At 35.6% G+C, this 25,764-nt stretch overlaps 1 protein-coding gene across 6 annotated transcripts in view; it reads right to left on the bottom strand.

The window, feature by feature from the left end:
- Positions 1-25,764, bottom strand: part of atf2 (activating transcription factor 2) — a 117,499-nt gene that overhangs the window by 6,977 nt on the left and 84,758 nt on the right. For all 6 annotated transcript variants that reach the window (XM_073047175.1, XM_073047180.1, XM_073047179.1 and 3 more), the window contains 3 exons: positions 14,234-14,383; positions 7,657-7,857; positions 5,639-5,744 (listed from right to left, as the gene is read on the bottom strand). In XM_073047175.1, the coding sequence (XP_072903276.1) occupies positions 5,639-5,744; positions 7,657-7,857; positions 14,234-14,383 (457 nt within the window). The remainder of the gene's footprint in view (positions 1-5,638; positions 5,745-7,656; positions 7,858-14,233; positions 14,384-25,764) is intronic.

Below are 25,764 nucleotides of genomic sequence, written 5' to 3'. Positions count from 1 at the left end.
CCACCAGCTGTTCTACAGTTGTAGAAAATTAATTGGATCCAGATTTAAAACTAAAAACCTATACCATATCTAACTCATAATTCAACTAATGACACGCTTCTCTTGCAAACTAAATTAATATTTTCATGAAAACCAGAAGTGTTTAATGCAAGCCAAAAAGCAGATTAATAAAAATGTCTACTGGATAATGTTTTGTAATACATCAAACATCCAATTGAAAATTTGAAAGTTTTGAATTTACAATAGTAAAGAAAATATATGCAAGGCTTCTTAATATGCCTTTTATAATTTAGAAGTTACTATTCACAGTGTAGGTGATTACAACATAATACACAAATATACACATATAATTAACCTATAAATCCAGTCCCATCATATTTTCTTAGACTACTGTGTTATTATTTTACATTACTATTGTTCTTTGGCAAATACCTGAATAGTTAAAAGTTTTAAAATACATATTTTTACATTTTTTCTCAGTTCAGTTGTTGCATTTGGTATCTGAACATTATGCTGCCCATCAGGAAGACAGTTTATATTTAGGGAAAAATATGTGCACAGTATGCATGCCAGTGTAAGGCTCTATCCGCATCAATAAGAAAACACATGCAGAGCTGTCAGGTTGTAGCAATGACTGACTAATCTCTATAGCAATCACTGTCAATAGCAAAGGTCTGCAGTTTTCTTGTATAACATACCTCCAGGCTACACTGTAAATCCTGAAACCACTCAACTGATTGTAGATCAAAGGGCTCTGAACTAAGCTCCGGACCTGATAAAATTTGTGTATAAAATCTAGAGAGATGGATAGTTTTTTTTGCCAGCTTGCTTCTTTTTGAATTAATCTTCAATGAATAAAGGCACTTTCAATGCTCCAATTGTTTGTTTTGAATTTTATTATTGTTTTAATTTTTAAAAAATTGGGCTACATTTACATATAATGGATAATGAACTTCCTCATCTTTGCAAAGTGCAAAATGACTACAAAATTCTGTATTAGTGGAAAATGAAGTTTACATAAAAATTGATAAGGTTTATACAGAAATGGTTAATCTGATTGCTACTATTTGTGTGAGTTTATATACTCATTCAGAAAGGTAAGCATTACTGTTTTTATCTATTCATTTGGATGCTTTGATAAAATGGTGTTGTATGGTTAGCCTATATACCTAGACTCCTGCAGTCCATAAGGGGAAGGTGATCTGTGTGTGAAATGGGAAATGGTTTGTAGATTGGTGGCATCTATGTCAAAGAGAGGTAGCAATGTTTCCATGAATCTGCTGTCCATTATTGTTTGATAGAGGTCATGGGTTAGGAGGTGCTTGCAAAGAAACATTCTCCAGTTGCTTCCTGCAAATAAATTGCACTGCAGTTGAAGTACATTGTTGGTGAAAGAATTCAAATCTGTACAGGTTTACTATCACAGGCATATACTGTGAAATTTAACTTTGCTGCAGCAGTACAATGCAATACATGGTAACAGAAAGCAAAAAGAAAACAAAGTTACCGTCTATATTTATATTATCTAGTTAAATTAAATAAGTAGTGCAGAAAATAATAGGAAATTAAAATAAAGTAGTGAGGTAGTGTTCATGGGTTCAATGTCCATTATGAAATCAGATGGAAGAAGCTGTTCTTGAATCATTGATTACATGCCTTTAAGCTCCTGAACCTCCTTCCTGATGGTAGCAATGAGAAGAGGACATGTCCTAGGTGGTGGAGGCTCTTAATGATGGATGCCACCTTTCTGAGACACCGCTCCTTGAAGATGTCTTGGATACTACAGATGCTAGTGCCCATGATGGAGCTGGCCCATTTTACAACTCTCTGCAGCTAACTTTGATCCTGTGCAGTAGGCTCTCCATACCAGATGGTGATGCAGCCAGTTAGAATGTTCTCCATGGTACATCTGTAGAAATTTGTGTTTTTTTGTCATACCAAATATCCTCAATTTCCTAAAGAAATATTGCTGCTGTCTTGTCTTCTTTAAACTGCATCAATATATGGACATTTCTAATTGGGTCAAATTTTCTGACTGCCCTGCATTCATCTGATCAATTGGAGCATATTTACATCACCAGAGATGTTCAGGTGATGGAGGAACATAGGAAAGTCAGAGGAGAATGACACAGAATATCAAATCTCTGCCCTGTTCCAACAGCCATGGCATTTATGTGGCAAGTCTGTCTCAGATCCACATCAACTGTAAACTCCCAGAATATTAAACACACAGGATTCAGTTACAGTAATGTCACATAACGCCAATGTCAAGCAAAGCTAGATGAACTCTTTTTGAGAAGGCCAATAGTTGGCTTTTGTGTGGTGTGAATACTACTTGTCATTTATCAACCCAGACCTTTATGTTAAACATCCTAACATAGATGACCTTGTCACAAGAGGAACTGTGCATGGAAATGAACACTCATCAACAAACCAATCACTACTGACAACAGAATGGAGGGCAAGTCATTGATGAAACAGCTATAGCAGTACAGCCCAGAATGTTACCTGGAAGAACGCTTGGACTGAAGATCTGAAGCTGAAATTATTGCCCTCCAACAACTACAAATATTTTTCTGTTCCCCATGCATAACTGCAGCCAGTAAAGGGTGCAAATCCTAATATCTTCTACTTGAACTCCATGGTGCCAAACTTAGTTGAATTTTACCCTAATGTAAAAGGCACACCTCATCTTTGGAATTAAGCTCTTTTTTTTATATTTAAACCAAACTGTAAATGGAGGTTGGAGTCCTGCAGCCAGACTGGAACCATTGGTGAGTAATTTGTTAGTGTCAACACCAACGTAATAACACTGATGCCAGTTCCTTTCATCACCCCACTGATATTTGAAACTATGCAGAATGTTTTATTGGTGGGAGTAGGCAGTTTAAATGGTTTCGGCATGGACTAGATGGGCCAACGGGCTTGTTCCAGTGCTATACTTCTCTATGACTCTATTGGCTAGGCTATATTTACACATTTTTCTCGAGACTGTGCACGTTTGACGAAGTTTACACATTGTTCAATAGAGGCAGATATGCCATCTGCACTGGAACAACTATAGGTATGGCCAGTGTGGACAGTGTCCAGTGCCCTTGACTACTGACAATACATGCAGTGAATGAAACTGGTCAAACATCTGATTGTGGATGGTGGGAGTATCAGGATGAGGCAAGGAGCATCAAATATGTACTGTCTGGCTGAAGATGGTCAATATCATTTCAGTCATTTTCTGTACAATGTTCATTACATATTTGTGTCCTATTATTATGATTGAACTTGGAAGAACCCCAGCATTCTGATCCAACCTGGGTATAATCATAGAGTTGTTTGGTTCAGTTCCTGATGTGATACTCCTTGCAACAAAGTTCACCATCTACCTTGATGATGAAGAAAGAGTGAGAGATATGCTGAGCCCTAGTATCATAAAATTTTATTGCTCCTGATAATTCATAATATTGCATGGATGCCTTAATTTATTCTGATCTGCTAGTCCTGTGTTTAATCTACCAGGTTAGCAAAATTCCGATGACTATGTTAGGCTGGACAGTTTCCTTGGTGTGGCCACAGAACTTGACCTCCTCAGGATTGTGCAGTGGTCACAGCGGCCAATGCTGCCAAACAGAGGTGGATCCGTGACTGGCTGATTGTGTTCAGGGTTAAGACTAAGAAGGTTTGTCCTATTTGTGAGTCCAGTACAAGTCACAGACTTAATCTGGGGTAGGTATGTGGGATCCTTGGTGGGTCCAAACTAGGAGGCCTGAAAATGGAGCTTAATCTGTTAGTGATGATTTTATTATTATCACACTCGAAGCTACCATGCCCAAGTTCTGCACACTTGCTACTTGTACTTCCTATACTTGGTGTCCAATAGGCAGTAGGTGATCATTTGCACGAAATCTCCTCGCCACATTGCCAAAGTAAATTTTTTTGGCTTTCTGGGGCACTTCAACCCATCTACTCATATACACCCTGATGGATCTGTTCTGCCCTTTGATGAGAATGTGCCCAGAGATGGTGATGGAGGAGAATCAAAACCTGTCCTCTGGGTATGATTCTACATGATCATGCTACGCTGATGGTTAAAGGTCTAGGTGAGAGCTGTTCCACATCTGTCACAAATCCCTACATGGCAGAGTAAAGCCTTTTATAGACATACACAGTGCTTTATACATAAAAACGGCCCAATGGACCCTTTGTCATGTCCAATTTTAATCTTTTAGTATAACCAAATTGTTAGACCAAAGTTTTGTTTTACTGAACAATATAGCAGTTTGATATATTGGATATTAAAGACTATGGACTAGCTTTATTTGTGACATGCAACATCAAAATATTGAAACATACAATGGAATACATAATTTGGTTCAAATCAAATCAGCTAGGGTTGTGTTAGGCACATGTCGCCACGCTTCTGGCGCTAACATAGCATGCCCACGGAGGTGACCTGTGAGCTAACTACAATGATGCGCATTAGTCAGACTAGTTAAGGACAACCAGCTTCCCTTCCTGAAGGAATCTAATAAATCAAATGGATAAATGCTACATGGTTATTTATAACAATAACATCATTTTATCCCATGTTTGTAATTTTAATTATGAACTAAATTCATATAAAAATGTTATTGAAAGGTTTAGACTCACCAGATTTTACTTCAGTCTGCTGGAACACTAGGCCAACAACTACAACAACTATGCTCATATTTGAAAGACAATAAACAAAAGCACTGTGACCCCATTAATTCATTCTTGCTCAAAGTAATAAGGGAAGAAGGAAGAAATACATACTGCTCTTAATAACTTAAACAAATCTTAACCATGAAACAAAATAATATTTGTTTGAAATTATCCAAAAATATGAAAACACTGCAATATAAATTCCTGGAACCCATAGATAGAAGAGACTACAGATCCTGGATTCTGGAGTTTAAAACAAACTGCTGGAGGAACTTAAAGATCAAGCTGCATCCAAGGGTAAAAAAATTGTCAATGTTTTGAGCCAGGGCAAGGAATCAGACGTAATAGTACTTCTTTTAGTACAGTGTTTTGTTTTTAAAAACTATTGAATCTAAAGTTTTTACTAAATTTAACTGTCTCTCAAGTAAAATGGAAGGAAGTATGACTGAAAATATATTTATAATCCCCACGGTGATCCTGAAAGAAGTGTAACATTTTATTCTAACTTTATGGATTGATCAAGCTTGAATAGTTTCATTCAATTAGTGAGCTTAGTCCTATACACTCAATCAAACTTTAATTTTAGAAAACAGGAATACAAAAAGAGCCAGATCCTGAGCCATTTCAGATATTTAAAAATTGTCTTGGTGCCTAACATGCACAGGAGAAGACAAAAAGAATGGAATTTATAGCAATTATAGTTAAATTAAAACAATTTCTCAAGATAAAATTAATGCAACTTTATTCATAACTGGTGGACTAAATGAACATCATCCAAACTTTACAGACACAGATGAATATTTACAGAGGCATGCATTTATAGATGCACTACAATAACCTTTTGGAATTTCTTATACTTTACTTTAAATACCAACTACACTTCCTTGTAACTGCCAACTTAGTTCATTTCAGCGGTTTCATTTCAATAGCCTGGGGATATAGGTAATGGAACATTACTCACTGTGATAGCCAGATTTCTTCTGCATGGCTGTTACAGGGCAATCTTTATGAGCCAGAAGTAGCTGCTTCAGCTGAGCCACTTCATTTCTCAGCAGGGTAACTTCATTCTAAGGAACAAAGAAAAACTTTTGCAAAAAAGCATCAGCACTACCTCAGGCATCACAAGAGGGGGGCAAGATTTGAATATTCTCAGCTTTTTCCAAGTAGATGAATGTGGCATTATTCAACTGCAGTCATATTGTAAACAGGTTTGTCTTTTAGTTTAGCTCAGCGAAACTTGTTCTAATTTGGAGTCTAAAGGTTTTGCCTGCACAAACCATTCCAAAGTCAATCTATTCTGAATATTACAATATACCATGCAGTCAGCTGCACTGTCAAAATCCCACCATGTTCATCTCAAATTCAGGAGGATTTGAAACTATCTTCTTAATGAGCTCCTTTGAACAGCGCAGTATTTAGAAAACACATCTTTACAGCAAGTCTCACATCAACTAATAAACTACTGTCATCATAAACAGTAACCATAGGTAAGTAATTATACAATATGCAGGTATGGATTTTGCTTGAATTAAATTATTATTTAGTGGAAAAATATGCAAGATGATCAGCATAGCTTTTTGCTCAATGGTATAACTGATAGTTTTGCTTCATTGTATTTAACTGAAATTTAAATTCACTTTTTAGTTTGAAGTAAATTTGAACTGTAGCACAATCCATAGGCCAAAGCATAGTTTTAACCACCTGAATGACATGCAAAGGAATAGTATATAGATTAGCAGAAGAGTAGACTTCCGAAAGTATGTACGAGCTCTTTGCTACCCAAATGTTATTTAGTGGTCCATGCTTTGGCCTTTGAGAGTATTAACAAGAATTTTAGAAACATATACAAATTTTTATACAAGGTTCTACTTTATCCCTATCAGCTATTCTCTACTACTACAACGATCATGTGTTTAGCACAGTGAGTAGAGCATAAAAGGCTCTAAGAGCATGTGCATGAAAGCTCTATGTTCTTTGCTCATCTGCATGTAGTGTGAAAAATACCATCTTTTGTTAAGTAGTAAAAAGACAACCACATTTTTCTCTCTAATAAGGAGATGGAGTAATGGATCAAACATAACACAAAGAAAAAAGGCAGTGACTGAATCATTTGCATTCATATTGGTGTATTCAGAAAAAAGCAAAATGAAGTACACATGTTGGAGTAAAAGTAGAATGTGAACAAAGAGAAGGAAGAATAAATTCAAATACCAATAATACCAAAGAATCAATGATACTTAGCATTTAGGTTTAGTTCAATTAAACAATTAGATGTTATTCAAGATCAGAGATAATTATAGTTTCAAATGAATATGAATCAGGGATTTGCAATTAAATGCTAACATTGAAATGATCAAAAGCCCAAGATTTTGCTACTATCCCTATCACACAACTTGATAAAACAGAAATGGCCAGGCAACACAAACCATTAAATGCTGCACTGTAACAATGTCCAAGAGAGCCTTCCACACGTATTTGACTAGTTTAGAACAATGTAAAAGCAATGATACTTAATTATAACCTACTGCACCAATCATCTGTGTTTGAATGTCAGCTAAGGAATTATAAAAGAACCTCAAGATTGATTAATGGATCCGTACAAAGTACAGTTTAATTATTTTTTTGACATTCAATTTTCAGTAAAAGACATAATGGGTGGCATGCTTAACGGCTTTGCTTCTGGCTAAGATACAAAGGAGAACTGAGAAGTTAATGCATTTTTGAAAATCCATTAATATCAGTTCAAGTGGAGCCTACAAGTCTCCACATAAAGAGAGCTCACACCAAACAATTTGTTCAACATTTGAAACTAAAATCATACTGTTATTAAGGCTTGTATCAATTCCCTGTTCAACAAATTGGCTTTTCAAAGCAACATGCCAGTGGGGAAGTGTAGAAAATGGAAATTCACATTATAATAGTGATAATATTATAGTGAGCTAGTTAATTTCAGTAATAGAAATAAATGTTATAGCCTACCTGTAGTTGTATGTTTGTTGAACTGAGATCCTCTGCCTTCTTTTCAAGAGATTGAACCCACACCTTTCTCTTCTGTCTGCATCTTGAAGCAGCTGCTCGGTTACGCTCTAAAAATTTCCGCCTCTTCTCGTCTGGATCTTCATTCATTGCTCGCCGCCTTCTACCACCACCGCTCGGATGGGTAGGCTGGACTGGGGAGCCCTATAATCAAAGTACCATTCATTCAGCTTACTATAAAATCATTGTTTTTGAAAATTAGACTCTTTACACAAGTATTTTCCAACATTTTCATTCTTTTTATTTAAATGAGAATCCACTTCTCAATATTAAGTTTTCACACAGCTTGCAGGGAAAAAGATATTGACAGGTATAATAATTAAAAACAAAACTTCTAGAAAGCTGAAGAATTCAGAAAATTAATTTTTCTTTATTTCAGGGGCTGCTTTTTAGTTGTAACATTTTATTTTATTCTGCTACTTATAACATAAAAAATGACCCCTTTGTGAAGCAAAATCTGTTCATAAATATCAACACAAGGAACAGTATCATCAAAGTCCCTCTGATGACTTAATTGGTAACTTCATATAGAATTGAGCAATAAAGACCAGATACGTCCCTTGATAAAATTAATATTTATTTCTGAAACTGCAAAGGTCATGATTAACATAAATTCTGTAAATCTATATTTTAGACAGCCAGTATACTTAACAAGTTTTCATCAGTTTTATTCTCGATAGGTGCTGAGTTATGATTCTATATGGATTCAGGTACAGTGCATTTTTGCTCAGTATTCCTGAGGAAAGTGATAAAGGTGGACAACATTAGTCAAGTTCTTCTGTCCGAGAATACTGTAGTAAACTCAGTGAAAATGCATTGATGTAGATGTTGCATGAGAAAGTACTAGTCTGGAATGTGACCCTAAGCCCACTGACAATTTCTGGAAAAACAAGATTAGCTTTATTTGTCACATGTGCATTGAAATGCATCATTTTGGGTCAATGACTGGCACAGTTTGAGGATTGTGCTGGGGCTACCTGCACAAGTTGCCACATATCTGACAGCAACACAGCATGCCCACAACTCACTAAACCCTAATCTTATGTCTTTGGGATCTGGAAGGAAACCCACACGGTCACGGGAAGAACATATGAACACATTACATAGACAGTGATGGGAATCGAACCCTGATCAATGGCTGCAAGCGATGTAAAGCAATTGCACCAACAGCTATGCTACCTTGCTGCCCACAAATTTTGATGGGTAAAAAAGAGTTCTTGTCATCACTGGTAGTTCACACAGCAGCTATGATGATAGATGGAAAATCAGCTAACAATAGCATGTTTCAATACAATGTTCTTCCATGTACTCAATGTAATTTTAATTGCCACTGTCAGCTGTTGTCTGGTTACTTAGATCAGTGCTGAAGCAGGTTTTCTGATTCTCAACTTTCAACATTCTTACATTTACACTTGATAACACAGGACAACCTCAATTTAACACAGGTGTCAAGGGAGAATTTTAACATTTGACTTATAAAGTTGCTATGTTATGTCAAACTAACATTACCCAATTTCTACCTCGAGGGGGACATAATAATATAATATATTAATAAAAACATAATAATATGTTTTAGTCAACCCCACCCCCCCAACATAACAAACATGACGTTTGCACTGTATTTAATCAAATCCAGTATACACCATTCCATCCAAATGGTTTTAGTTTGACCTCCACACAATAATTAATTTGCTTCTACTTTCCAATGTTTTTTATTTGCACTAGATGGCACTGTACTGTGCATTAGAACATAGTTCATTATTGCCAAAAAAGGAAAACAAAATTATACATTTTCTGTTTTTGTCTGTAAAAGTCCTGCTAAACTTCACATATAACTGGGCACATAGGGATTTCAGTTCAAAATACCCTACGGTTAAGTTATTCTTGCATAATGATAGGGAAGGCATATATATATATGGCGACTTTGACTTAATTTTATTTAAGTTAACAAAAAGACCAAAAGTATTAGCAATATTAGTTATTGCTACTTAAGTAAAAATACTCATCCTGTCCTGCTTAAAAATATGATGCAAGCATGTTTCAATTAGATTCATGCAAATATACAGAATAGAAATGTTAATGAACTAAAGAGGCTGAAACTTAGTGTGTTTAAATACAGTACATTAATCTTAGACAGTGGGAAGATGCTGAATAAAGCCATGCAAAAATCAATTAAAGATCATTCAACTAGAAGCAGAAATGTAAAGGCATTAACTTACACGTTACTGACTAATAAATATTAAGAGGATTAGCATGGGAATAGAATGATTACGATCCAAAAGGGATCATCTTGTGAAGGCAGTGTGTGGGGCTAAGGTTTAAACAATTATGAGCTTTCAGGATCTGACTTCAGTAGTGAAAAGAACACAGATGAACCTCTCTACATCCTCCTTGAACAGCTCCCAATGCTTTGATGATTTTCCTTCAGGAACAAATTCCTTTATCACGCCTTGCTTCTTAATACTGTTATTTCCTCAACTGAAAACCTTGAGCATCTTAGCATATTTGTTATAAACTAAGTTCACGCTGGCTCCACGTAGAGCGAGCCCATCAGTCTAAATCTCCTGCATCGTATTCCCCCATAGCCCGGCAATCTTTTCTCTCTCATATTTCCACCAACTTTATTCTTTTGCCACATACAAACAAGAAGCAATTAACAATGGCCAACTAACTGACATATCAGCACTTTTGGGTTTGTGATAAAACCAATGAAACCAGATTGACCATATTACTTATGATCCTCACCACCAGAAGCCCTTCCCAACTGGCCAATTTCATCTCATTTCTTTCAATAAAACTTGTCCCTCTGTTACAAATTCCTTCATTCCTACACCCTTTTAAGCCATAGGAGTGTGAGACAACACTGCTTTCAACCTTACAGATGCAATGAATTGACGTTAGCAAAGATAACAAAGATCCATGTTGGGGTTATAAACTATAGCATGTTTTAAAATTATATTACAAGGAGAGGCTAAAGAAATTCTGACCTTTATATTGAAAGGTTAAGGGGAAGTAATTCAAAAATAAAAATGGGTTTATAAGAGAATTGGGAAAGAGAATCATGTAACTAGTGTATATAAATGCAAGTTATTTCCTGATAGAGTAAATAAAGAGATTTTATTTTTTTAAAAAAAGGATTTTCATGAAAACAGTTTTGGGAGATAGACATCCTATCAGATATGGTGCTAGAAGCAAAATCCAGAATAGATCTTAAAAGGAATTTGAAAAAAGGTAAAAAAAACAGTATTAATGAAATAAAGGAAATGGTTTTAAGCACATTACACTTTCAGTTGGTCATAATGAGTTTGGTTTAGTAAATAACTTCATTCTGCTCTGCGACGTCACCGGTGCCAAGCTGCATGGGTCCTAGTGCCCTTCCCTTGGACAACATCGGTGGCGTGGAGAGGGGAAGGCTTGCAGCTTGGGCAACTGCCGGTCTCCCATACAACCCTGCCCAGGCCTGCGCCCTGGAAACTCCAGGCCGCAGATCCATGGTCTCTCGAGACCGACGGATGCCACCACTCTCTCTCTGCTTCAGAAAATAATCTATTGTTTCGTTATCTTGCACGTTTTCTCCCCCCAGCATTTTAGGGATTTACAAAATTAGATTTCTTAATTAACCTGGGGAATAGGATTTAATCCATTCAGCATGTAGGTTATAAAACTGTAAATAAGACACATATATCATTATTTCACAAAAAACTTTCTCTTTCTTCTTCCTTTTCCCCACTCCACACAAACCTACTAGTCAAGTCATCCATAGAGAAATCCTATTAGTTTTCTCCAGTCTATGAAATGCCAGTAGTAAAAGTCAACGGCACTCAAAATATAAGCGGCTCTGAACTTTGTTGGATTTGCCCTAGAATGTTGAAAAGTGTTAGAGAAGAGTACCTGCAGCTGCTCTGACCAAAACTTTCAAATTATCTTTGATTATGCAGAAAGACTAGGTCATGAAGGTTATGAATATACTAGGGTTTTTAAGTAATGTTAATGAATAAATAACCTTAATCAGACTAATATTTGCTTTGGCTAATCCTCCAGAGTCCATTATATAGGTGAAATTTATTCTCAAAATGACATGGGTTAACTAAATTACTATGAATTTGTAAAAGACATGTCCATTTGATAAATCTATTAAGAGATGCTTAAAGAAAGAGATGTTATGGCTATGGATTTTTTTCAAAGGTTGTTTTATATCACGAGACATAGAAGGATTTTTGTTAAAATTAGGGATCCAATACTAAAATGAAAACCTAAAAAAAAATGTGCAGATCTAATGTTGGGTAAATGACACTTAGTGCAGCTGTAAACCAAATGTTTGAAATGGACAGTAATGAACGTCCCATATAGTTAATCTCCTATAGTGATGCACACAGGAGAGAAGATGAAAAGTACCATTCAGATAAAGCAACATTAGATAAATGGAATAGATCCAGCTGTAGTATTTCCATTACACATGTGGACAACAGATTTGCTGATTGCACAAGAAATTCATCTCATACTCTGTGGTGATGTTGGATTGTGGAAAGAGGCGGCAGTGGTGAATTAATTACATCATGTTAAATTTACTGTCCACTTTTAACAGAAACTGCCAATGAAAGTTCCTCTTACTATAACCATACTTCAGTATGAAGATAACAACAGTGCAAACGCTACAAATATTGTAAGTGTGATTAACTGAAGACTTAACGTTCATAAAAATGTAGACAATGGATTGGGAAGACTAATGTTAGCTAAAATTTCACTTCTGAGCTTCATCTGCGAGGAGCAAAACTAGAGATCTAAATTGACTACCACTTATAGATATTTGTTTTTCCCCGCCCCCTAATTCATCACTGGGGATTTCATCTGAAATTTCTATTCTTTTATGATCACGACTATTGAAAATCGTATCTAAAATTCAATGGGAAAATGAGCTGATAGTTTTCAGAAGGAAGAACACAAAAATATGTAATCTATATTTCATATATATAATTTAAATTATATTAAGATTTTATAAAATTCATATTAAATGTTTTATAATTTATATTACATATAAACCCTACTGTAATGAATGTTATACGTAAATAAGGCAGTATGCTAGCATTGTGATTAGCATAACACCAGCAACTCGGGCTCAATTTTGCTTGTAAGGAGTTTATTCTGTGACTGCATGGGTTTCCTCTGGGTGCTCCCATTTTCTCCCACGTTCCAAGGATCTATGTGTTCATGGGTTAATTGGTCACATGGATATAATTAGGTGGTGCAAGCTTGTTTGGTCAGAAGGGCCTGTACCTTGCCATGTCTCTAAATAAAAATAAGTAAATTGTAAAACTTCACATGGAATAGAAGAACACAACATGAAGTTGGAATCTTCAGCGCTGATATAATTAAAAAATAATCACAGGTAAACCAGGTAAAAATAATATAAATGTTAAGAACAATTTTCCCTAAATAATAAAGGTAATTAGTTATTTTCTAATGTTCATGTGATTTAAAACATAGCTTTGCACAATAGTGTGCTGACTTGCCATTAATGAAAACAGCAGTCCAGGCCTGAAAAGATGAAAAAGTGCTTCCCCCCACCCATTTTCTATCCTCCTTTTCAACCATCCACCTAATACCTTAATTATCATCATCATCACAACATCATCCCATCCCTAAAATCTCGAGAGTTAAAAGAGCCAAGCTGTTGCACATATTAGGACACAATGCATTTTTGTGTCAATCTAATTAAAGAAGGATAAACTTTAAAAAAAACTTAAGGTTTCAATGAAATAAGTATGTTAACAAATTCTCCAATGAAGAGTAATAATCAGAAATGGAACATAACATTGGATTCTTGAGACAAAGCAGTAGTATTAAAAAGTGAAGGGAGTTATGATGAAACTATAGAATATTTTACTGGATCACATTTTAAGTACAGCATCCTTTCCTGTTTCCTGAAACATTCTAGCTGGCAGCAGTCCTGAGAAGAGCCACGAGCACTCTTCCTAGCGTTAAAAGTCTCACTGCTATAGAAACACTTGGGGAAATGGCTTTAACATCATTACAAGAATAGTCATGGCAACATGTTTAAATTACTATATGGTAAGTGAAAGAATCATCAAGAATGGGATTTCGCACAAAGAATAAATATGTTCAAAATCAATCCCCCAAGGGCATGCATGGTAAATAAAAACACTCAGAATGCTTAAGAATCTTATGAATATTACAATGACAGGACCTGCAGAGGCATTCAGAATGGAAAAAAATTATGGCTGGCCAAATATTCTCCTTCATTTATGATGAACTTGTCCTTTGTTTAAAAAAATCTGTTTCTAGAAGTGCAAGTAGTCTTAACTGCAGTGCAATTACCCTTCTTAATGTGATAAAAATTACAAAACTGTCAAGATAACCATGTGTACATCTTATATGAAAATTCGTGTCTTTTAACATTATTTTTGATAGACATAGATGCATCTTTTTTGGTTTGATACAGAGTTACAAATAAGCCACGCTCACATTTCACATTTTGATGCATTATTGTTATGTTACATACCACTGGTTGAGTAGTGGATGTTGCAGCCTGCTGAAGTGACTGTGAATGAGTTTCCTTTGTCCTGATCCTCACAGTCCCACTTGTTTGACCAATGGCATTGTTACCATTAGTAACCTGAGGAAGCTGTTGTGTTAAAGCTGCCTTCAGTCGCTGCGGGGAAAAAACAGCAGTTTCACTGGTATGTCAAAGTATCAAGTAATATTCAAGAGAATATACAAATACATGAAATCTGTATCTGTACAGACACTGGGGCAGACTTGTAAATGTAAACTGAAAGTACAAACTGTTTAAGTTCCTTATTAGTAATACAGTTCTTTTGTGAAAAGTGTCTCTGTTGAAACTTAAAACATGGTATTTAAAAAAATCTACCCAAAATGGAATCTGAAAAATTTTATGCATCAGATAAAGTACCATTATCAGTCAGGCTGATCTATTACTGCTGGTTCATCAAATTTAGATGTAAATGGAGGAAAAAGTATTTCATGGACTGCTCTTCTGCTCGCCCAAAGTAACATTGACAGTGGACATAAAGACAAATATGTCAACTCTATTTAGATAAAGATGACTTCTGTGATAGCAAAATTCATCAGAAAAAGTTGGTGCAAATATGGGAGCACTAGTAGAAAATCTGGACCTTCAGCTTGTTCTACCATTCAGTGAGATCATGGCTGATACATAACCAAATCTAATTTGGCTCTTAATAAACTTAGTTAAATTTAAAATTTGATAGATTTTAATTAAAAGTATTTATCAATTAGCTGAAATGTTCTACAAATGAAATTCACATCAGTGCTTCAAGTTTCACATCCCGAAAAGCCTCTGCATTTTAGAACATTATCTCCTGCCCTAGTTTCCCTCAATCCTATTTATTCGAACAAATATCTTCAAGATTTTGCTCAGTTATCCCTTAGGTGTTTAAATTGCATGGAATGCAAACTAGTTTGTGTAATCTGTAATTTTAAGTTATTATTCTTGTGCATTAAGTCACTCCTTTCAAAACCTGGTGCACAGAGTTACATGAAGTACCATCAAGCAAGGACTACATTGCTATATCACAACTTTTATTTCCTTTTATCCTAGTCCTCTCGACTAAGAACAAAGTATTTGTTAGCCTTCTTCATTATTCATGTAGCTGTCCACGACATTTTAATGATCAATTCTTATGGAACCTACGTGTCTAGATTTCCAATGTTTCTCACATTTTCTAGATTTGAAACTACATGGTTCTGTTCTTAATTCCAATGTAGTGCCTTCATTCCTACCTGCAATGAATCTGTTTGCTACATTTTTACCTATTTACTTAATTTACTAAAATTTCATTGTAAATCAATGGTTTCTCTTGCATCATTCACAATATCGCCTTCCTTTATGCTATTAACATATTTGGATACAAGCTTAAGAAGTCATCAGGTAAATTAATTGAGGTTCCAATACAAACCTGGAAAATCAAGTGAAAACCTGCCTACTTTAGTATCTATTCAAAATTCAAATTCCCTATCTCCAATTTTTCAGTCAATAATTCACCTTCCATCTTTAATGAATAGTCTCTTTTGAGAGACTTTACTGAACGCCGTCATTCAAAGATATTTCTTATCTACTACTTAGTCACCTCTTCAAATGATTCAACAAAGTTTCACGGCATGAATACTTTTTAAAAATTCAGACTGGCTTTCTTTGACCAGCTAACAAGTTTCAGGTGTTCAGTTACCGGTACTCTAACCTTAATTATAAACTCCAGTCGATCTCAGACAATGGGGATTCGGCTAATTGGTCTGTAATTCCCTGGTATCACTTTTTCACAGTTCTAAAATAGCGATGTGAAAAATGCAACTTCTAGTCCAAAGCAAGTGTTCCCAAATCAAGGGACCTTGTCAGGAAGATGGAAATATTAAATCAGCTATTTATGCTGTATCCCTTTTTTATATATAAAATAGTATAAATTTTATAAGCATCTAAACTGATCCTTTTCAGATTAATTGCAGCCCATAAGTAGATAAGGATTGTTTTCTAAAGGGTATTGGCATTTTTATTTTACAAATCTTTAAAACTAAGATGCTGACTGTTTAAGTATTTAAACATAAAAGATTCTTCCGCCCACTTTGAAGTCCAAAAGATAAAATGGCAGGCATAATGGGGTAGAAAACTTAATGCAATTGGCTAAGTTTAGAATGCTTTTCCACATTATGCACATTTTAAAGTTTTCTTAAGAAAATCTAATTTTTTCCAATAAGTTCTTCAATATCTGGAGATATTGGTTATCTTCACTTGCCAATAAGATTATTCTGAAACTTATTTTTCAAGTTTTGGATGTCAATAACGATATTTTCACAGTATTCAACAACTGAAATGGGCATAAAACAAATGGGGTTTAATTTTTAAGCATACTAAACACCACATTTATCCTTAACTTTCCCAAATACCTGCACATCATGCAGCATTCTTCAGGCAGAAGAGAGGACCTTTAACAAGTATACTATTTGAAAATCGTTTCAGATAAAATTCATTTTCTTTTCCAATTGAGTATTTATCTTTTGCACAAGTAACATTTTATAACTGATATACAATGAGTATTTTATAAATTCAATATGATACTCCTTCAAGGAGCATCATCTTCAAGACAGTTTCTTTGAAATTATTTTGCAGGCTTTAAAATAAAAAAAAGAAAAACTTCTGTGAAAATATTTTCTCTATACCAAGACCTTCAGATCTTTTTGCATTGCAACACTTTGTCGTCTCTGCTTAAATAATAACTTAATTTTTAGTTTATCTTTCCAAAGTGGATGATCTCACACTTCCCCATGGAATCAAATGCAAAACACAAAACTTACCTATGACCTTTTACAGACTCTTTGTTATCGCCCTGTAACTTGCTAACTTATGTCTCTTTTCAAAATCACCAATAATAGGGCAACTAAACTCAGTCCCTTCATCTTAATCCATTACACAGATTATTGAGAGTTGAACTTCCAGCACTGATACTCAAGGTATTGGCATATTACATTAACATTTTCTCTCTTCACAGATGCTGTCTAGCCTTCTGAATGTTCTTACTGAGAAAATTCTGCATTGCAAATAAAACTGATTTTAACCATGAAACTGCCAAAATCTATTCCGATGAATCATTGATAGTTAATATAGCTATCATGTAGATGAAACATGCTTTAGCAGATCCTGATTGTAAGCACCAATTTGGATTGATTTTTCTGCAGCAACACTGAGTGATTTGTAAAGTCTCTGACCTTATGCAGATATGGCCATTAGTTTAATTTTAATATTTAAGTTTCATCAGCAAATTATTGTTACGCAAATTTGTTAAACAGCCATCAAAGCAGTCACTTTACGCTTTAACTCAACTGAATAGTCAATTACTTATATTCATATGTACAATATAGTTCTGTTTTTCAGTGCTGTACAGCATCAGCTCTAGCTGAAGCAGCAATCATTACATCTGATGACAGTCTTCGGTAAGCTTCACTGCACTATCGCTGTATTAGCTGTCAACTGCTCATCTGAATATATTTTACCAATTTCATGGTATTCTTTAATTTCATGGATCAAATCAGATTCACATGCAACATAGGATTTCCCCATTCTGATAATATGAACAGCCAATCAAGAATTTTGTCATTAGACTAAAAGGTAGTCAAAATTGAATCAGTATACAGCATTTTATTTAATTATAGCTGTGTCATTTCATTGGAAAGAATTTCAGTTTATGTGAAATGTATCCTGACATGCAGCACAAATTGATAGTAAAAATAAAAACAGTTTTGAACTGTTCATTAATATTTTAAATGCTATTATGAAAAATCCTCATTAAACAAGGATATATTTCACGTTCTTTCCTCATGCTACTTAAAGTACGTAGTGCAAGTACTCTGTTGCAATGCAAGACAAAATATATTCAGAAAGTAATACTGCCAATCACTGAAAATTTTAACGTGTTCGATAATTCATTAATACTAAATAAATTTTCACTGCAGAAATAATGTGGTAAAATTGTTAAAACAGCAACAGAACACAGGAAGTCAACAATGAATGTAGCATCTATTTAACATTTTACCCAAACTTTTTTTCTGATTTCAAAGGAAAAGGAAGAGTAGTATAAACCAGTAGTTGATTCATGTAGGAACCTGTTTTGCCCTGTTGATGGTGATTAATTTTGCAGCTGCCTTGTTTTGTCACTGGGTAAATGCAATTGCATAATTAGCTTACAATTCTATATGCAGAAATCTACACAATTTTGTTTAAATTATCATTCACATAAACTGTTGTCAATGATGCTGGATGGTCAGATTTGTAATCTTCTTACTATCCTCTGCCAACCTCATTGGCTACACTTATTCATATTTGTTCATTTATGAAGCACAATTCCTAAAGGAACTGAAAGCTGTAAAAGGAATACAAGGATATCTCTGTGAACACCTGCTAACACTCACTAATACTTTACTGTCATACCACTGTACATTTTTGACAGCAGCAATATCATGTGTCCTCTCCCAATGGATTATAAAAAAATCATTCTACAATTACAGATTTGAATCATGGAAAATGAAAATCATAAAAATCCCATGACTTGTTCAAAATTTTATGTTCCTGTCAAATTAATTATACTGCAATACAATTTCTAAATATTGTACAGATAAAATATTAAATACTTTGATATTAATATTTGACTGGCTCTACCAAATAAAATATTTTAAAAATAAACTTTGATACAATACTAAAAACATAAGTAATGTGCGTAATTACCTCTGCAAATCCTATAATTATCTCCATTACCAGCATTTAAGACTGAACTTGAAATATCATCAAAGTAGATTAGAAAGCAAAACAAGTAAAACAATTATCTTTCAGTGGGGAGAGGAATAGTTTACTACAACATTTTGTGAAAGTTAATCCAAAACTAACTGGTCTGGGTGTGGAAATAATTTAAAATTTACGATTGGTTACTAGTATCAATAACTAAAAATAAAAATACTTGTAAATCAAAATGAACCTATAGAATATATAAATTGTTCTGCAATTATATAATGTTTTCATTTAGGATTACAGGTGGGTTGATTTTTTTTAAAGGTATAGGGAAAATAGCTTAATAACTCTTTTGCAATTACTGATGTTATGCATCTTTGCAATCAAAACAACAATGTAAGCAAAATATAATTCTTTGATGAATATATATTCTCATTATCCTGTTTCATTTATGTTTGTTTTTTTTTACTTGTAGTGTCCTAATTAAAAGGAATAGTAGTCACTAAATTACTAGGAAGTGAAACACACATTGTATTTATCTGCTTGTCAAAACATAACTAATGAGAAAGCATGCCAAAGGAAATAGTTCTCATATTTTAATTTACCTCAAAAAGCTTCACAAATGAATATGCCACCATTTTCTTTAGAAAATGAACCTCTTTCTGGTGGTACAAACCTATCTGTCAAGTGAATATGCTCAGTATATAGTTCTTCTCTAAGCAGACAGCTTACAGAACAAGATATTAAGCTTCAGAAACAATTCATGAAAAGTCAAATTCATATTTCATATCTGCCATAAAAACTCATCAGTGTAATAAACCCCCCTTCTCTTGGGTTTTAGCCTACCATCTGCTGCTATATTACTTATCTTTATTTTTCAACTAATTAACAGCATAATCTTCTAAATTCAGCAAGTTAATTATCATTATTGTGGTCTTTGCAGCATCATCAGTCCTTCTGAAGCAGTCTCTCTCCACCCCCAGAGAATGTGTGTAAATGAAGCAGGTTGGGAGAGGGTCTGTTTCCTTGGAGCAGGCTCATTAGGTGTTTGCTGATGAGCTCGGCATGCAGGGAAGCAGGTCACAAGAATTCTGCTGAACATGAGGTTCCATACTGGGCTCAGTCTGCTTAATGTATGTTTTTGAACCTTTGCCAAGCTGCCCTCCATCAGCTCTCACTAGAATGTACCCTACAGCAAACACTGTTGGCTGCCCACTGTGTGCAAAGCAATTCCTCAGTTTGTCACAGGAGTCTTACACAGACTTCTAGGGAAGCAATAGCTGGCTATATCTAAGACAATAACAAAACTTTTCCCTAGGCAGCTTAACAGTCACATCTGCTAATGCTAAATCGCCCAATAAAGATAATCAAAAATCTACATTTGTTACAAAGTGTTTATGTAATGTTAAATGTATATCGCTAAATATATACTGTATAAACTAGCAATACAATATTGTTTTCTCTGTAAAGGATTCTTAAACATTACTGCTACCTGTTTTGCTCTCAAAGTGAAAAAATCTTTTAATACGGTATAATGATCAACAGTTGTAAACATCAAGACTTTGGCTTTTGTAAAACTGCTTCAGATTAATCTTCTTTTCAAACAATACCAAATCTGTTGTCCTGTAACCTTGCCCAAACTTTGTCATGTTTTGGTGCTATTTAGCAACAGATGGATTTTAAATTAGATTATCAATGGAATATTTAGGTATTATCACACCTAAGAAATTGAGTTATTCTTTTAGCTCCCCCATCCCAAAGGTCCTGGAAAATTCAACGTGAAACTGAGATATATACATATTTTATTCCCTAGAGCAATAAACTGGTGAGCATATGAAGCAAACAGCTGCTTGTTTTCCCTAAGGAATCTGGCCAGACAATCACTGCCACTCGGTTTCTTCGTAACTGCTCAAAATATACCTTGACCTCTCATTGGTTGTCCTACAGCCAACCTGGGATGAAACATTATATTACGCCACACAAGAATTCCATTCCTCGGCCAGCAACCCAATTACTCTCTGTGGTTGCTGTGATAAACTGGACCATAATATTCACATTTCCTGAACTTTGGTATCACCCCTCCAACACATAATCACCTAATTACACTTCTGGTGCCAACACTGTGCATTTCCACCCAGAGTTCAGCCCATCTTTATGAAGATAATCATTCTGGATGAAATATCATTCCCCACCCACATCTCCTCCACTTCCTGAACATATGCATTCATCCCACATTCTCGACGCCATAACAGTAATAAGAGTTCCTCCTGTCCTTACCTACCATTCCATTAACCTCTGCATCCAGCACATCATCTTCCGCAGCTTCCACCATCTCCACAGAGAACATAGAAATCTATAGCACGTTGCAGGTCCTTCAGCCTTCAATGATGTGCCGACCATGCAACCTACTCTAGAAACTGCCTAGAATTTTCCTATCGCATAGCCCTCTGTTTGTCTAAGCTCCAAGTACCTATCTAACAGTCTCTTAAAGAAAGACCCTATTGCATCCGCCTCTACCACTGTCGCTGGCAGTACATTCCACGCACCCACCACTCTCTGACATCTCCCCTGTACCTACTTTCAAGCACCTTAAAACTATGCCCCCTCATGTTAGTCACTTTAGCCCTGGAAAAAAACACTAGCTGTCCACACGATCAATGCCTCACATCCTCTTATACACCTCTAAAAAGTATTCAACCACTTGGAAGTTTTCATGTTTTGTTGGTTTTATAGCATTGAATCACAGTGGATTTAATATGGCTTTTCTGACATTGACCAACTCTTTCGTATCAAAGTGAAAACAAATTTCTACAATTGGTCTAAATTTGTAACAATTAGTAAACACAAAATAATTGATTGCATTATTACTCACCCCCTTCAACTCAGTATTTAGTCGAGGTACCTTTGGCATCACTTACAGCCTTGAGTCTGTATGGATAGGTCTCTTTCACCTTTGCACATCTGGACACTGCAACTTTTCCCCATATTTTTTTTACAAAACTCCTCAAACTCTATCAGGTTGTATGGGGATTGTAAGTGAACAGGTCTTTTCCAGTTCAGCCACAGATTCTCAATTAAATTGAGGTCTGGACTCTGACCAGGCACTACAGGACATTAACTTCATTGTTTTTTAAACCATTCCTGTGTAGCTTTGGCTTTATCCTTGGGTTCATTGTTTGGCTGAAAAGCAAATCTTCTCCCAAGTCGCAGTTCTCTTGCAGACTGCATCAGGTTTTCCTCCAGGATTTCCCTGTATTTTGCTGCATTCATTTTACCCTCTACCTCCACAAGCCTTCCATGGCCTGTTGCAATGAAACATCTCACAGCATGATGCAGCCACCACCATGCTTCATGGTAGGGCTGCTGTGTTTTTAAATGATGTGCTGTGTTTGGCTTACCAAAAAGCTGATCAGTCTGAGGGCCAAAAATTTTGGTTTCATCAGACCACAGAACCTTCTTCCAGCTGACTTCACAGTCTCCCACATGCCTTCTGACGAACTCTAGTCAAGATTTCATGTGAGTATTCTTCAACAGTGGCTTCCCCTTTGACACTCCCCCATAAAGCTGCAACAGGTGAAGCACCTGGGCAACAGCTGTTGTATGCGTAGTCTCTCCCATTTCAGCCACTGAAGCTCGTAACTCCTCCAGAGCTGTCATAGGTTTCCTGCTGGCCTCCCTCACCAGTCCCCTTCTTGCACGGTCATTCAGTTTTTGTGGACAGCCTGCTCTAGGCAGATCTACAGCTGTGCCATATTCTTTCCATTTCTTGATGATTGACCTAACTGTACTCCAAGGGATCTCCAGTGACTTACAAAATTTTCTTGATCTGTTTCCTGACTTGTGCTTTTCAATAACCTTTTCGCGGAGTTGCTAGGAGTGTTCTTTTGTTTTCATTGTGTAGTTTTTGCAAGGATACTGACTCACCTTGACTGCACACAAGTAATCTCCTTTTAATTAATTATGTGACTTCTGAAACCAACTGGCTGCACCAGTGATAATTTGATGTGTCATATTAAAGAGGGTGAATGCAATCAATTATTTGTGTTTTATATTTGTAATTAATTTAGATTACTTTGTAGAGATTTGTTTTCACTTTGATATAAAAATGTCTTTTTCTGTTGATCAGTGTAAAAAAAGCCAAATTAAATCCACTGTGATGCAATGTTGTAAAACAATAAAACATGAAAACTTCCCGGGGGGGGGGGGGGGGTTTGAATACTTGAATACTTATTATAGGCACTGTATCTCTCAACCTTCTGCAGGGATCTCTCCTTCGGCGATTCTCTTGTCCATTTTTCCCTCCCCACTAATCTCCCTCATGGCACTTATCATGGAAATAGGCCTAAGTGTTACAACTGCACTTAGGCAGTGCTACAAGAGCCCCAAACAGTCTTTTGAGTGTTATCATGAGAAGTAGTTACCTTTATTCTTTCATTTATTTTTGCTGAGGATAAACTAACCAGCATTCATCAGCAGAGGACAACCAAGGGGAGAGTTTCTGTTGCCTCACAAAGCAACAGTACTGGGAGGCAGTGGTGAGAAGGTGTACTGCGAGACACAGGAAATACTTTACAATCAACTGAATATCTGTTGGGCACAGACTTGCCATCAATGAATAGTTTCATCATCTAGCTTAACTGCATTGTAAAATTCAAAACTTAGCTTCCTATAAGGAGCCTGTTCAACATGGGGAGTAAGATACTGTGCAAAACCCAAGGAAGTGCCTACAAAAATGCCAGGAAAAATGGTAATTCAGAGGTCAGAAACAGAAACATGAAAATGTGGAAAAAAGAAGAGGAGACGAAAAAAATATTAAACATTTCATAAAGAAATTGAAAGTAGTATACAGACTGATAAAAGCATTTCTTAAAATATATTTAGAACACCAGTGTGGTTAAAGACAGACAGGTGACATTTTAATAAACAAGATGGCAGAATTTGAAATGAATACTTTGTTTCCAGTTTCACTACACAAAAGGATAAAAGAGCAGACACAGAAAGGAAATTAAAAATAAATCAAGGGAGGGAACTTACTGGATTCAATATAAGTAATAAAAGAATAATGGAGAAACTAATGGGATTTAAAATAGATAAATCTCTAGGACCTGACCATTTTCACCTCAGGGTATCAAAAGCAGATGAAGGAATTGCAGATGGATTAGTCATAATCATTCAAAGCTCTTGATTCAGGAATTATGCTGAAATGCCATTACCATTTTATCTTCAAGAATGGTGGGAGAGAAAATAATAGCTTTACACCAGTCTGGTGTGTTTAGGATAAGTTTGGGAAGAGTGACGAGAACAAGAAATTGCTGAACAAAGAGAGACAATTTAGCTGTAAGTGCAGCTCACAACAGCACATAGCAGTACAGGACAGAATAAGGCCATTTATCCCTTTGAGAAAAATTCCACTTTTCTATCCCAATGGCCCTTTAATTATTTTCTCATTAAATACTTGGCCACTTTTCTGCTGTAAACTATGTGTTCCAGATCAGAGCAAATAGCTATCAAGAAAAGTAAGTTTCCTTATCCCACGTTTGCCTATCTGTGGATACTGATCCTTTTGCTGCTAAAGTGACTCATTCCTTTTATATTAGAACTATTCTAGGTTCTGAACAACTTTTTCAAATCTTTTATCCTTTTCAGCTATACATAGAACCATCCTAGGATCTCCAGGCTCTAGAAGTAATTTATCTCTCTTATCTTTGGTACTATTTTATTAATTATTTTTATATCCTCTACAAATCCTTGACATCCCTCTGAAAGTGTTTTTCAAGTCCACTTTGGGAGGGGAAGTCGGGATAACACACACCAGTCCTCATTAAGGTGTCAGCAGTGGAAAAGGTGAGAGGCTTTAAATTTCTGAGTTTCAATATCTCTGAGAACTTACCTAACACACTGATGCAATCACAAAGAAGTCACATCAGAGGCTCTACTCATTAGAAACTTGAAGAGATTTGGTATCACACCAATGACTTTTACAAATTTTTACAGATGTACAGTGGAGAGCGTTCTGACTGCTGCATCACAGCTTACACAGAGGCGCCAGTGCACATGATTACAAGAGGCTGCAGACAGTCGCGGACTTAGGCAGTTCCATCCCTGACACAACCATCAAGGACATTTTCAAGAGATGGTACCTCAAGAAGGCAACATCCATCACTAAGGGCCCTCACCATCCTGAACACACCCTCATCTCATTGCTATTTAGCAAGGAGGTACAGTCGCCTGAAAACCACACTGAATGATTCAGGTACAGCTTCTTCCCCTACATCTTCATACTTCTCAACAGTCCATGAACAATACCTTATAATTCCTTTCTCCTGTGCACTAATTATTAGTATTTATAGTCATTTGATTTCTTACACTGTTCTGCTGTCACATATTTCACATCATATAAGACAGTGATAATAAACCTAATTCTGATGCTGAAGTCTGCTCAGAATTAAGCGTAATTCTCAAAAAATTTAAATGATGTCCTGCATTCCCCAGAATGGTACATTAAATAACAATAAAAAGAGCAGTGGTCATAACACAGATTTCTGTAGAATATTGCAGAATATTTTACTTTAAATTAAGAAATAATTTCTTCCCAACACTCCGCTTTCTATTGCTTGGCCAATTTTCCTTTCCACGCAGCCTTTAATTTTAATATCAAATCTATGACATGGCTATAAATTGGAAGGATGAAGTTGCGAAAAGACACAGAATAAGTGACCAAATAAGCATTCTGTTGTTTTGACATAGTTGCCCGAAGTACCTTCCTTGGACTAAATTTA

Source organism: Hemitrygon akajei, chromosome 5, assembly GCF_048418815.1.
Source record: "Hemitrygon akajei chromosome 5, sHemAka1.3, whole genome shotgun sequence".
NCBI classification, from domain to species: domain Eukaryota; kingdom Metazoa; phylum Chordata; class Chondrichthyes; order Myliobatiformes; family Dasyatidae; genus Hemitrygon; species Hemitrygon akajei.
The sequence above is the reverse complement of the archived record's forward strand: the minus strand, read 5'-3'. Positions and strand labels throughout refer to the sequence as shown.